The 12,508-nt window shown below is 39.9% G+C and overlaps 1 protein-coding gene across 4 annotated transcripts in view; it reads left to right on the top strand.

Annotated features, from left to right (window-relative positions):
* DDX6 (DEAD-box helicase 6) overlaps nt 1–12,508 on the top strand; it is a 33,184-nt gene that overhangs the window by 4,475 nt on the left and 16,201 nt on the right. For all 4 annotated transcript variants that reach the window (XM_039229322.1, XM_039229321.1, XM_039229323.1 and 1 more), the window contains exons 3-4: nt 2,760–2,823; nt 4,386–4,490. In XM_039229322.1, the coding sequence (XP_039085253.1) occupies nt 2,760–2,823; nt 4,386–4,490 (169 nt within the window). The remainder of the gene's footprint in view (nt 1–2,759; nt 2,824–4,385; nt 4,491–12,508) is intronic.

Genomic DNA, 12,508 nt, shown 5'->3' on the forward strand with positions numbered 1-12,508 from the left:
ACAAAAAGAATCAACTTCCAGTGGAATTGATTTGGTCATTGAGAGAATTGGCATCAGTACATATTTTGGTCTGGTCTTTTGGCATATTTTATTATTTTTAACATGAATGCTTTAATTAGTATAGAAACAAAAAATAATTTCTAAATTGTAGTTTCTCTTGACAGTATGAATAGGCTAGCAAAATGTAGGCTATTTTTTAAACATAAAGATGTGTTATTGAATTATTTTCTACTTAAATTCTGATTTGAGACAACAGTAGATTTTGCTTTCTCTTTTTTGCTTATCCCGGGGTTAATGGTTACTTTTTAATTCTGGGTTCTTTGTTTTTAAGTTTATTTAAAAAATGTTTTTTTAATGTTCACTTTTGAGAGAGCGAGAGAGACTGTGAGCCGGGGGAGGGCCAGAGAGAGCAGGAGACACAGACTCTGAAGCAGGCTCCAGGATCTGAGTTGTCAGCACACAGGGCTTTAACTCAAGAACCACGAGTTTATGACCTGCGCACTGAAGTCGGCAGCTTACCAACTGAGCCACCCAGGCGCCCCTAATGTTTATTTTCAAGAGAGAGAGTGGGAGAGGGGCAGAGAGGAAGTGCAACAGAGGATCTGAAGCAGGCTCCCCTGACAGCAGAGAGCCCAATATGGGGCTCAAACTCAAGAACTGTGAGATCATGACCTGAGCCACCAAGGCGCCCCTAATTCTGTGGGTTGCTTAAATCTCAGTTTGTCATCTCCCTAATGAAGGTTTCTAGATCCCATCATTGTCTTCAGCAATCTTTTAATACTTATCTCTATCACTTATTTTCTCATTTTCAACAGTTTGGGTTTTTTTTTTTAATCTCCTAAGATTATAAGTTCCTTGTAAGATTTTCCATTCTATTTCTGCATTTTTATTCACTTTATATTGAATTTGACAGGGGCAAGTTGGCCTGCTAGGATGTACAACTGAAATTCTTGTTCAGACAACCTTGATGTGTTTTCTAAGCAGAGGTGAAAGACTTTGGTACCCTTGGAACTGGTAGCAAATAGTTAACCTATGTTAGAGTATCTTAAATTATGTAGGACCTAGCTTTAAGTAAAATGGCTCCTCTTTCTAAATCAAGACTCTTGAGATGTTTTGGCGGCTCTGATTGTATAAGAATTGCTATAATGAAATCAGTGAAAACTTTATTTTAAAGATGACACAATTGAAAGCATTGTATGCTTTACTGACAATTTTTTTCCTGTTAGATGCTTTGAGTGTAATTTGAGGTTTTTACCTGACCAAAAAGAGAAATTTATTTTATGTGTTTCTGTTTTGTGATTTCAAGCATTCTCAGCAAAAAAGATAGGGAGATGTTCATTAACAGCTAATGCTGAGTTCTTATTTTGCCAGGCACCGGCAAATGCTGAGTGCTTTATATAAATTACTTGCTATAATTCTTTTTTTTTAATGGTTATTTATTTTCAGAGCGCATTCAGGAGTGGGAAAGGGGCTCAGAGAGAATCCCAAGCAGGCTCTGCACTGTCAGTGCAAGCTGGACACGGCTTAATCCGAGGAACCATGATATCGTGACCTGAGCTGAAATCAAGAGTCTGACACTTACCTGACTGAGCAACCCAGGCACCCCCATTTGATGTAATTCTTAACCCACTTTATATAGGAGAGAATTAGAGGCTTAAAAAAGTAACTGCTGCAATGTCACAGAAATAATAAATAGTAGAGTCAGAGCTTGACCTGGTTTGAAACTAAAATTTGGAAACTTTAGAGCTCTTGGTTTTAACTAGTCACCAAAAGTTAGAAACTCAGTGCTTCCAGAAGACTGTGGCAGATGAGAGGGTAGTTACTTGGTCTAACTAAAGGAGTCTGCTGCTTGATTTAAGCTCCCAGTTATTAAGCTTTTTCAAACTCTTGACATGCAGACATTTGGAACTAGTGTTACTAAAGCTTCCAGTTTTTTCAGGAAAAGCCAGAACGTGGACTTTCATATGAAATCTTCTAATTTTTAAACATTGGCAACTAATTTAAATTGAAACACACTACATATATCAAAACATATGGGTTTCCAGTTTTGACAACAGTTGCACTATGTACTACACTGCTGCTCTTAAGAGGAGGGATGCCCAAGGGTGCCTGCGTGGCTCAGTATATTAAGCATCCGACTCTTGATTTTGGCTCAGGTCATGATTCTGGAATCAAGGAATTGAGCCCTGTGTTGGAGTGGAGCCTGCTTAGGTTTTTTGCTCTCCTTCCATCTGTCCCTCCCTCTCTCTTCCTCCCTTTCCCTCTCTCTCCCTTTCCCTGTCTCTCCCTTTCCCTCTCTCTCTCCCCGCTCTCTCCCCCCCCACTCTCTCCCCCCACCCCTGCCACCCTTCCCTCTGCCCCTCCCACTGGCTTGTGCCTTCTCTTTCCAAAAAAAGGGGGGGTGGTGGGGAGACAAGTGCCTTGTTCCCTTCTCTCTTTTTAAGGTTTTATTCACGTAAGTAATCTCTGCACCCAACTTGGGGCTCAAGAGTCACATGCTCTTCCAACTGAGCCACCCACAGTACCCCTGCCTTACTCCCTTCTATTTTTGATTTTTTTTAAATCCTCTCTAGATTGTTGTTCTTTTGTAAGAAGAGCAGTTTTTCTAAAGCTGTTTATTTCTCTTAACTATATTCTGAAGTAAATGGCAATGTATTAAACTTACTGTGTTTATTATAATTGTGGTGAATCGTGTTTGTATTATTAGAAGAGTGATGCTGTGCATTCTCATGCTTCAATTTTTCCTGTGTTCTCTGTAGACCTGGTGATGACTGGAAAAAGACTTTAAAACTCCCTCCAAAGGATCTAAGAATCAAAACTTCGGTAAGTTGGTTGTAAAATTCAAGTGGAAAAATGATGTGGAAACTCTAAAAGTGTTGTAGTTCCTTAACAGGTGCTGTGTGTTTACTCTGAAATAGGTTGAAGTGGTTGAAATTATATAGATTCTGTATGATGAGTTGCCAAAATTTTTCACTATTTGAAGGTATTCTTATTAATACAGTAATGTATGCCTGTATATTAAATACTGGGTTTACATATGTGTATTTTGTCTAACTTATGTAATACTTTCATGATTTGCAAGGCATTTTCTCAAAATTCTCTTTTGCCCCCACCAACATAGTAAGATTTAGGTTAGTATTAACTCTATTTTGTTGTTTAATTTTTTTTAATGTTTTATTTATTTCTGAGAGAGAGAAAGAGAGGCAGCGTGAGCACGGGAGGGTCAGAGAGAAAGGGAGACAAAGAATCCAAAGCAGGCTCCATCCAGGCTCTAAGCTAGCTGTCAGCACAGAGCCCAATGTGGGGCTCAAACCCACGACCCCGTGAGATCGTAACCTGAACCGAAGTCGGACACTTAACTCTCTGAGCCACCCAAGCGCCCCAGTATTAACCCTATTTTGTGGATGAGAACAAGGAAGGTTGAAAGGTTAGTTCCAGTTAGGGGTGGTTTTTGTCTCTTAGGAGACATTTAGCAGTAGCTAGAGACATTTTTGGTTAACTCATCTGGTTAAACTCAACTGGGTGGATGCTACAGGGCATCCCCTTACAACAGAATTTTCTGGCCCAAATGTCAGTAGTGTTAAGTATGAGAAACCTTTATTTAGGATACAATGTTTGTAGACAGTGAGTGGTGGGAGCTAGGGTTTGACCTCACATCTTGTGATTTGTAATTCATAGCATGGTACTTAAATAGAAATAACAGTATTCTACCAGTTCTCAGAAGAATATAACCACAGGGTGGCCTTTCCCCAAAACAATTTATTTTATTTTTTAATTAAAAAAAAAAAATTTTTTTTTAATGTTTCTTTATTTTGAGAGAGCGAGAGAATCCCAAGCAGGCTCTGCACTATAAGCACAGAGCCCGACATGGGCCCCGAACTCACAAACTTTAAGATCATGACCTGAGCTGAAATCAGGCAGCAGGCACCCCTCCCCAAAACAATTTTTTTTTTTAATTTTTTATTTAAATTTAAATAATTTAAATTTGCTTCAGAGAGCAAGACAGAGCATGGACAGGGGAGGTGCAGAGAGAGGGAGACACAGAATCTGAAGGAGGCTCCAGGCTCCGAGCTATCCATGCAGAGCCTGACGCAGGACTCAAGGAATTGTGAGATCATGACCCAAGCCGAAGTCAGCTGCTTAACCAACTGAGCCACCCAGGCTCTCCCTGCACCAAACAATTTTTAAATGCCTTATGTGTATTAAACAGTTGTTATTTTTTAGGAATACTTGAAATATAAAGATCAAGACAACTAATTTGCATATATTTATAATTCAAATGGGGTAGATAAAAATAAGTCTGAAGCAAACTCAAGCATACTAACTGCCAAAGGAACACAGTTGTACTTTATTATTTTGTTGTTTTGTTTTGTCTGCATGAGTAGGATGTGACCTCCACAAAAGGAAATGAGTTTGAAGATTACTGTTTGAAACGGGAGTTACTGATGGGAATTTTTGAAATGGGCTGGGAAAAGCCATCTCCTATTCAGGTATGTTTACCCTTTTTATCCATGTGTGATGTTAATGCGTTAGGTAGTCCATACTTTTTGATCTGTGTGGATGATACAATTAACCAACACTTTTGTTTGTGTATACACATGCACATACGTACTTTCTCTGAACCTTTTAAGGATAAGTCACAAAATCATGTCCCATTGTGTAGCAACATGGATGGAACTTGAGAGTGTTAACGCTGAGCGAAATAAGTCAGGCAGAGAGGGACAGATACCATATTTTTGCACGTATAGGAGGATTAAGAGGAACTTAATGAGGACCATGGGGGAGAAGAAGGGGAAAAATAGTGGGGGAGAGGGAGGGAAGCAAACCATGAGAGACTCTTGAATGCCGAGAACAAATGGGCTGATAGGGGTGGGGGGGTGAGAGGGGGTGATGGGCATGGAGGAGGGCATTTGCGGGGTTGAGCACTGGGTGTTATATGGAAACCAACTTGACAAACTATTTAAGGAAAAGAAGAACAAAAGCATGGCCCATTGCCTGTAAATATGTCCGTGTGTATTTCCTTGAGAATAGGACGTTTATTTATTTATTTTTTAAAGTAATCTCTGTGCCCAATGTGGGGCTTGAACTCACAACCCTGAGATGAAGGGTAACCTGCCAACTGTGCCAGCCAGGTGCCCCTAGGTACCTGTGTGAAACTGTTGTATAGTTATCTTTGGTCAGTTTAATACAGTATTAGTATCTCATCTATCATTTGTATTCTAATTTTTAATTGACTCTAAAATATCCTTTATAGGATTTTTTTTCTTTTCTGTATAGGATGCGTTCTAGGATCAGGTATATTACAAAACTATATTACATAGTTAATTATGTTTCTTTAACATTTTTTGTGAGCATTTCCTAGTCTTTTTTTTTTTTTTTTTTTGGTGTTTATAACATTGACGTTAAAAACACAGCCCTCTTTTATTTTTTAATAGAATATCCCTCATTTTGGGCTGATGTCCTGTCTACATGTGATGAGTCTCAAGCTATTCATTCTTTTTTTTTTTTTTAAATATATTTATTTTTAGGAGAGAGAGAGACAGTGTGAGGAGGGGAGGGTCAGAGAGAGAGGGAGACACAGACTCTGAAACAGGTTCCAGGCTCCGAGCTGGCAGTCAGCACAGAGCCCGACGCGGGGCTTGAACCCACGAACTGCGAGATCATGACCTAAGCGAAAGTTGGACGCTTAACCGACTAAGCCACCCAGGCGCCCCTCAAGCTATTCATTCTTAGTCAGGATACTGTAGAAGTCATGTTATGGCCTTCTCAAGCTACCACATTGGGAGGTATACACAGTGTTCTATTTCTCAACAGTGAATTTAATTTTGATAACCCTCTCAAGGTAGTGCCTGATTTTTAAAAAAAAAATTTTTTTTAATGTTTTTATTTCTGAGAGAGAGAGAGAACATGAGCAGAGGAGGGTCAGAGAGAGAGAGGGAGACACAGACTCTGAAACAGGCTCCAGGCTGTGAGCTGGCAGTCAGCACAGAGCCCGACGCGGGGCTCGAACCCACGAACCGTGAGATCATGACCTGAGATGAAGTCGGACGCTTAACCGACTGAGCCACCCAGGCGCTCCTAAAGTTTTTATTTATTTTGAGAGTGTATACACATGCATGAGCAGGGAAAGGGCAGAGAGAGGATCTCAGGCAGGCTCTGTGGTGTCAGTGTGGAGCCCAGTGCAGGGCTCAGTCTCACCATGAGATCATGACCTGAGCTGAAATCAAGTTGGACACTTAACTGAGCCATCCAGGCACCCCTAATTAATTGCTTTTTTCCCCCCTGAAAACTAATAAGCAGCCTATGGGGAGCACTTTAAGACCATGCAGGTATCTTATTCCTCCATCAAAAAAAAAAAATGATTTCTCTCTAGTCTTAGTATACGTTGGTGATTCTTGCATACTCTCATCTTTACTCTGGTGAATTATGATGAATTTCCAATAATAGTGCTCCTTGCACGTTTGGCCTTGTGAAGAAGAGCCTTCCCTTTTCATGTAGCTGCATATTATTAGTGTGGACGTATGAATTTTTTTCCCCTAGTGGTATTGTTGTGGTCAGATTCTCCCATTTTTGGCTATGGTGAGCTCCTTCAAGCTGGTTTCTGTGTTTTTGTAATATCCCCCCATCCTCCACCCCTGCTTTTTTCTGATAGACTATCTTTTGGAGCAATTTTAAGTCCACAGCAATTGAGCAGAAAATAGAGATTTTGCATAAACCCCGGTCCCTACTCCTGCATAGTTTCCTTCATTATCAACATCCCTCACGTGAATGGTACATTTTTTATAACTAAGGAAGTTCTGTTAACCGTACCCAAAGTTTGTAGTATGTTTATAGTATGCGTTAGTGTTCACTCTTGGTGGTGTACTTTCTGTAGGTTTGAACAAATGTATGCTGACATGTACCCATCACTATAGTATCACACAGAGTAGTTTTACTGCCCTAAAAATCCCCTGTGCTCTGCCTTTTCCCTTCTCGCTCCCCCCTCTTTTTCCTTGAGTGCTTCCTTTTTGGTATATCATGATGTCTAGTTTATCTGCAGCTATGTTGTCCCAGCCTTGGAATCAGCCACTTCTGCAGGGAGCCTTGATTATCAGCGGGACAGTAGTATTAGAGACTTACATCTGAGTACTAAGTGCACTCTTTTCTCCTTGACTCTTTGGGTGGAAATGTGTATGTGCACACACATATGTGTGGACCTAAACATGCATGTTAATTGAAACTTTTGGATCCTGGCTGCAGTAAGGACAAACCCTGTGACAAAGAGCACTTTTTCATTGAGCAAACATGTACTGAGTGACCCAGAAAATGTTAGATGCTGGAGATGTTGTGATGAACAAGACAGATAGGGTTCCTGCCCTCAGAGCCAGGTGGATAAGACTGCTAACTGTACAGATAATTCCAGTGTGAATTGTGTATATATGTAGCCATTAAAGAAGGACGGAATAACCTGGAAGAAGTGATCCATATTCCAAGCAGAGAACACTGGGATAGCGATTCCCTAGGGATTCTTATCTTTGTGTGCCTTTGTGGACAAACTAAAGAGGTTTATTGTGGTGAAGAAAGTATCAAGGTTATATATCATCAGATAGCAGTTTGAGTACATACATTAAAAATATTTTGGAATTGGGGCGCCTGGGTGGCTTAGTCGGTTAAGCGTCCGACTTTCGCTTAGGTCATGATCTCGCGGTTCGTGGGTTCAGGCCCCGCGTCGGGCTCTGTGCTGACTGCCAGCTCAGAGCCTGGAGCCTGTTTCAGTCTGTGACTCCCTCTCTCTCTGACCCTCCCCTGTTCACGCTGTCTCTCTCCTAGAAATAAATAAAACCTTTAGGAAAAAAAAATACTTTGGAATTTACTTTTACATACTGTAGTTTATGTTAATCTGTTTTATCTACAGGGACGAAAGTTTTATGAGAGTCTTCTATTGTAGGGACCATATCACTCAACCTTGTATCTCTAGTACTCAGAAAGGTACATGGCAGAAAATGCCTGTGATATTCAGTAGTATTTAGAATGTTTTGATGAAATTATGGTTGACCTGTCCACATGTGACCTTGGTCTGTTAGAACTATTGAAGAGCCTAGCTTTGCAGTCAGACTGCCCAGGTTGAATTCCTAATTCCCCTCCTAAGTTAATTATTTGAAGTCTCTCTCTAATCATCAGTTTCCTGGCCTATAAAGTTGATATAATAGTGTATATCATAGAGTTGTTGTTGTGGAGATAAAGTGAGGTAATTCATGATAGTATGCTTGGTATAGTGCCTAGTAGATGATGAATGCTCTATTATTGTTATGGGTTATTATTCCATATACTTGTTTTATGAGAAAAAGGAAAGGCAGGAGGCAAGAAGGAATAAATGCCCCTGCCTTCCTCAAAAAAGAAAAAAAAAAAACCCAAAAGATTGGTTCATTTAGGAGACCTATTTTTTGTTTTTTATGTCTTTTTTTATTTAGAGAGAGAGAGACAAGTGGGGGAGGGGCAGAGAGAGAGGGAGATACAGAATCTGAAACAGGCTCCAGGCTCTGAGCTAGCTGTCAGCACAGAGCCCGACATGGGGCTCGAACCCACGAATCGTGAGATCAAGACCTGAGCCGAAGTCAGATGCTTAACCAACTGAGCCATCCAGGTGCCCCGCCTAGGAGACCTGTTTCTTTTTCCTTTTTTTTTTTCTTTTTTTTTAAGTTTTATTTATTTTTGAGAGAGAGAGGCAGCATGAGCAGGGGAGGGTCAGAGAGAGAAGGAGACCCAGAATCCGAAGACGGGCTCCAGGCTCTGAGCTAGCTGTCAGCACAGAACCCGACGCGGGGCCCAAACCCAGGAACCGTGAGATCATGACCTGAGCCGAAGTCGGACGCTTAACTGACTGAGCCACCCAGGTGCCACTAGGAGACCTATTTCTTAATGGATCCTTGCTGGCTCTGTTTCCCACCTTTGTATTATAACTTAAAATTGACTTTGTATTTTTTTAAATTATGTATTTATTTTGGGGTGGGGAGAAAGGGAGAGAAAGAATCCCTAGCAGGCTCTGCGCTATTTGTGTAGAACCTGATGCAGGGCTCAGTCTCACAAACCATGAGATTATGACCTGAGCCAAAATCGGGAGTTGGATACTTAACAGACTGAGCCACCAAGGCACGCCTAAAATTGACTTTGTTGTTTGCATCTAAGTATTAATATAATATACAGGCAGTTTTCTCTCTAGCCACATAACCAGTTTCACATCTAGCTTTTTCTATAAAGTAAAAATAAGTAATCTTCCTCACAGGGTTTTTGTGAGAATCAAATGCAATTTGTAAACAAAATATTTTGACATAGCAAAGCAGTGTACAAATACAGAGTATTATTTTAGATGCTCGGGACCACCATTCACATTTTCTTTTTCTTCACTTATTTTGCCTGAGAATCTGTGGAAAATAAAAGATGGTCCTTAGAATTATTCAGTTTAACAAACCGTAAAAAGATTTTGAAACAAAGAAATTTAGAAACCCTCTATTTAACCTCATGCCTGGCTGCCTTCTGTTTGTTTTGTTCTTACCTACTTTTTCTCTCTTGTTTTCCAGTTGTTTTTAAGGTTTTCTATAGTACTTGGTTTTACAGTGTTGTCCAGACATTATTTCCCCAAAGACAAAAACCTTTTTGATCAGATGGGTGTCATCTGCATTTGAATCTTTTTTAAGATGTAGTGAAATTTTGTTGGCTATAAGATTATTGGACAGTGAAGCACTTAAAATTACATCTTCAAAATATGTAATACACATTCCATTCCTGACAGGCTGGAGCCATATATACTACAGATTGCTTCCACACGTCTTTCTTTGGTGCAACCATCTGTGACTCTAGATCTAGTTCCGAATGCTATCCCCCAGAGCTAGCATATCTATGCCATTCTAACAGCATAGCTTTATAGGAGCACAGACTTCTTTGGAAGGCCTAAGAATCCACTGTTTTATTCTGCTTAACATCGTGAAGCCTTACAGAGTCAACTCTTGAACAACAAAGGTTTGAACTGCATGGATCCACTTATACAGACTGTAAATGTATTTTTCGTAGGAATTTCTTAATACTTTCTTTTCTCTAGCTTTATTATTTATTTACATAGAACATACAAAATGTGTTAATGGACTGTTTTCCTTACCAATAAGGATTCCAGTCAACAGCAGGCTGTTAGTAATTGTAGAAGAGTCAAAACACTATGCCATGATGTGGCGGGGTGAGGGGTAGGGGGTCAGTGCCTATAATTCTCTCGTTCAAGGGTCAACTATTAACTTTGAGATGTTTGAAAATGATAGCTCTTACTGCTTCCAGACCCTGTGTATCACCTTTGGAGACTTTTTAGATAAGATAATGATGAAATGGCAAGTAGTACATTATTGAAGGAAACGTGGAAGTTCCTTATTGCTGGCAACAAAATTTCTCAACTCTTTTGAGAAAATATTTTGTTAGCCAGGTCTAATAAGAATAGTTTTTTGTTGATAGCTAAGAATTACAGCATTCTTAATCCTTTGCAAATCATTCCTCTTGCTAACGTGGATTTCTTATGACTCTAGGAATTTTTTCCTAAATTTGTAGAAAAGTCTTTAAAAGCATTTTCTCTGTGGTAAAATTGGGGTATGTTCCTTAAGTTAGAGATATTTTTGAAATTATTATCTTTCATATTCTCTTTTTCTGGGTAGCAGTAGATACCTATGACATCCATTGCTATCTTCTCCACCATAGTCATACTATCTTTTCCCCTGAAATTAATATTCTTTTTTTTTTTATTATTTTTATTTATTTCTAGGGGAGAGAGAGAGAGAGACAGTATGAGCAGGGGAGGGTCAGAGAGAGAGGGAGATACAGACTCTGAAATAGGCTCCAGGCTCTGAGCTGGCAGTCAGCACAGAGCCCGACGCGGGGCTCGAACCCACAAACTGCGAGATCATGACCTAAGTGAAAGTCGGACGCTTAACCGACTAAGCCACCCAGGCGCCCCGAAATTAATATTCTTAAGGTCCTCTGGCACTAGGAGGTAAAAAGAAGCAGCTACTCCAGAAGCAGCTAACTGGGCAATTTTCAGCTTTTTTTAGGTAAGACACTTTGTCAAATGCCTCTCAGTACTAGGAAATTGGGAAGTATATTGTCCTTTGGTTGTAGGCAACAGAAACCAACTTGGGCTAACTTGATCAAAGGGGAATTTATTGAAAGAATATCAAAGGAGGTCACAAGAGTGAGAAAAGTCTGGAGAAACATACTTGGAATAGACCAAGAACTGAGGCAGCTGTGAAGGGCTTAGAAAGCTACAAATTGTTATAAGATGTACTTTAACAATTTAAATTCTTAAAAGGGATCATGGAGCTGGCCAGACCTTAGTTGATGTCTCCTGTTTGGCTGAGAAGGTTGGCTAGACTATCTGGTGGGGGTGGGGAGATGTAATTCCTTACATGGAAGTTAGAGTGCTACTGGGAAAGGGGAAATGGATCCTAGGGTAACCAAAACACAACAAAATACTTAGTGGATGAGTCCCTAAACCTTATAGTGGAACATGGACTTGGAGAAGTAAGGTGGCAGAATCAGACCTCAGATTGTGGGGTTGTTATGGTTTTTTGGTAACTTGATTAAGATACAAATCCCATATCACAATTCACACATTTAAAGCATACAATTCAGTGGTTTTTAGTATATTCACAGTTGTGCACCTGTTATTAACAATCAGTTGTAGAACATTTTTATCACCTCAAAAAGAAACTTTAGCAATCTCCCTTTATTTTCCCCTAGCCCTAACCAACCGCTAATCTACTTTCTGTCTCTGTTTATTTGCCTATTCTGAACATTTCATCTAAATGGAATCCTACCATATGTGGTTTTTTTGTGAGTGGCTTCTTTGACTTGGCATTTTTTTAAATGTTTTATTTATTTTTGAGAGAGACAGCGTGAGCAGGGGAGGGTCAGAGAGAGGGAGACACAGAATCCGAAACAGGCTCCAGGCTCTGAGCTAGCTGTCAGCACAGAGCCCAATGCAGGGCTCGAACCCACAAACCATGAGATCATGACCAAAGTCTGACACTTAACCGACTAAGCCACCCAGGTGCCCCTTGACTTAGCATTTTTTAGGGTTCATGTTATAGCATATATTAGTCGTTGCCTTTGTATTGGTGAATAATACTTCCATTGTATGGCTATACTACATTTGGTTTATTAGTTGATAGGGTTCTTTTCCCCCACTGTTAGCTATTTTGAATAATGCTGCTGTAAACATTCATGTACAAGTTTCTGTGTGGAGATGTTTTCATTATAAAACAAAAAGTACCTAACTTGAAAGGATCTAAATAACAAAGTATCTGAGTGTCTAGCACACAGTAAGTTTTTAAAGTTTTTAGCTTGTTCCTTCTTTCTTTTCTCCCTGGTAGCTCTCATGATTTCCTCTTGGGTTTCAAAGCTGTCTGAGCCTGACTTGAATTCTCTTTCTTCATATTAACTAATCTTGTTAAGAAACAGTGTTAAGAGACGGTGTGGATGTGCTGAATTCCCTGCC

The sequence above is a fragment of the Hyaena hyaena genome, unplaced genomic scaffold (genome assembly GCF_003009895.1).
Source record: "Hyaena hyaena isolate Hyena2069 unplaced genomic scaffold, ASM300989v1 scaffold_37, whole genome shotgun sequence".
Classification (NCBI taxonomy): domain Eukaryota; kingdom Metazoa; phylum Chordata; class Mammalia; order Carnivora; family Hyaenidae; genus Hyaena; species Hyaena hyaena.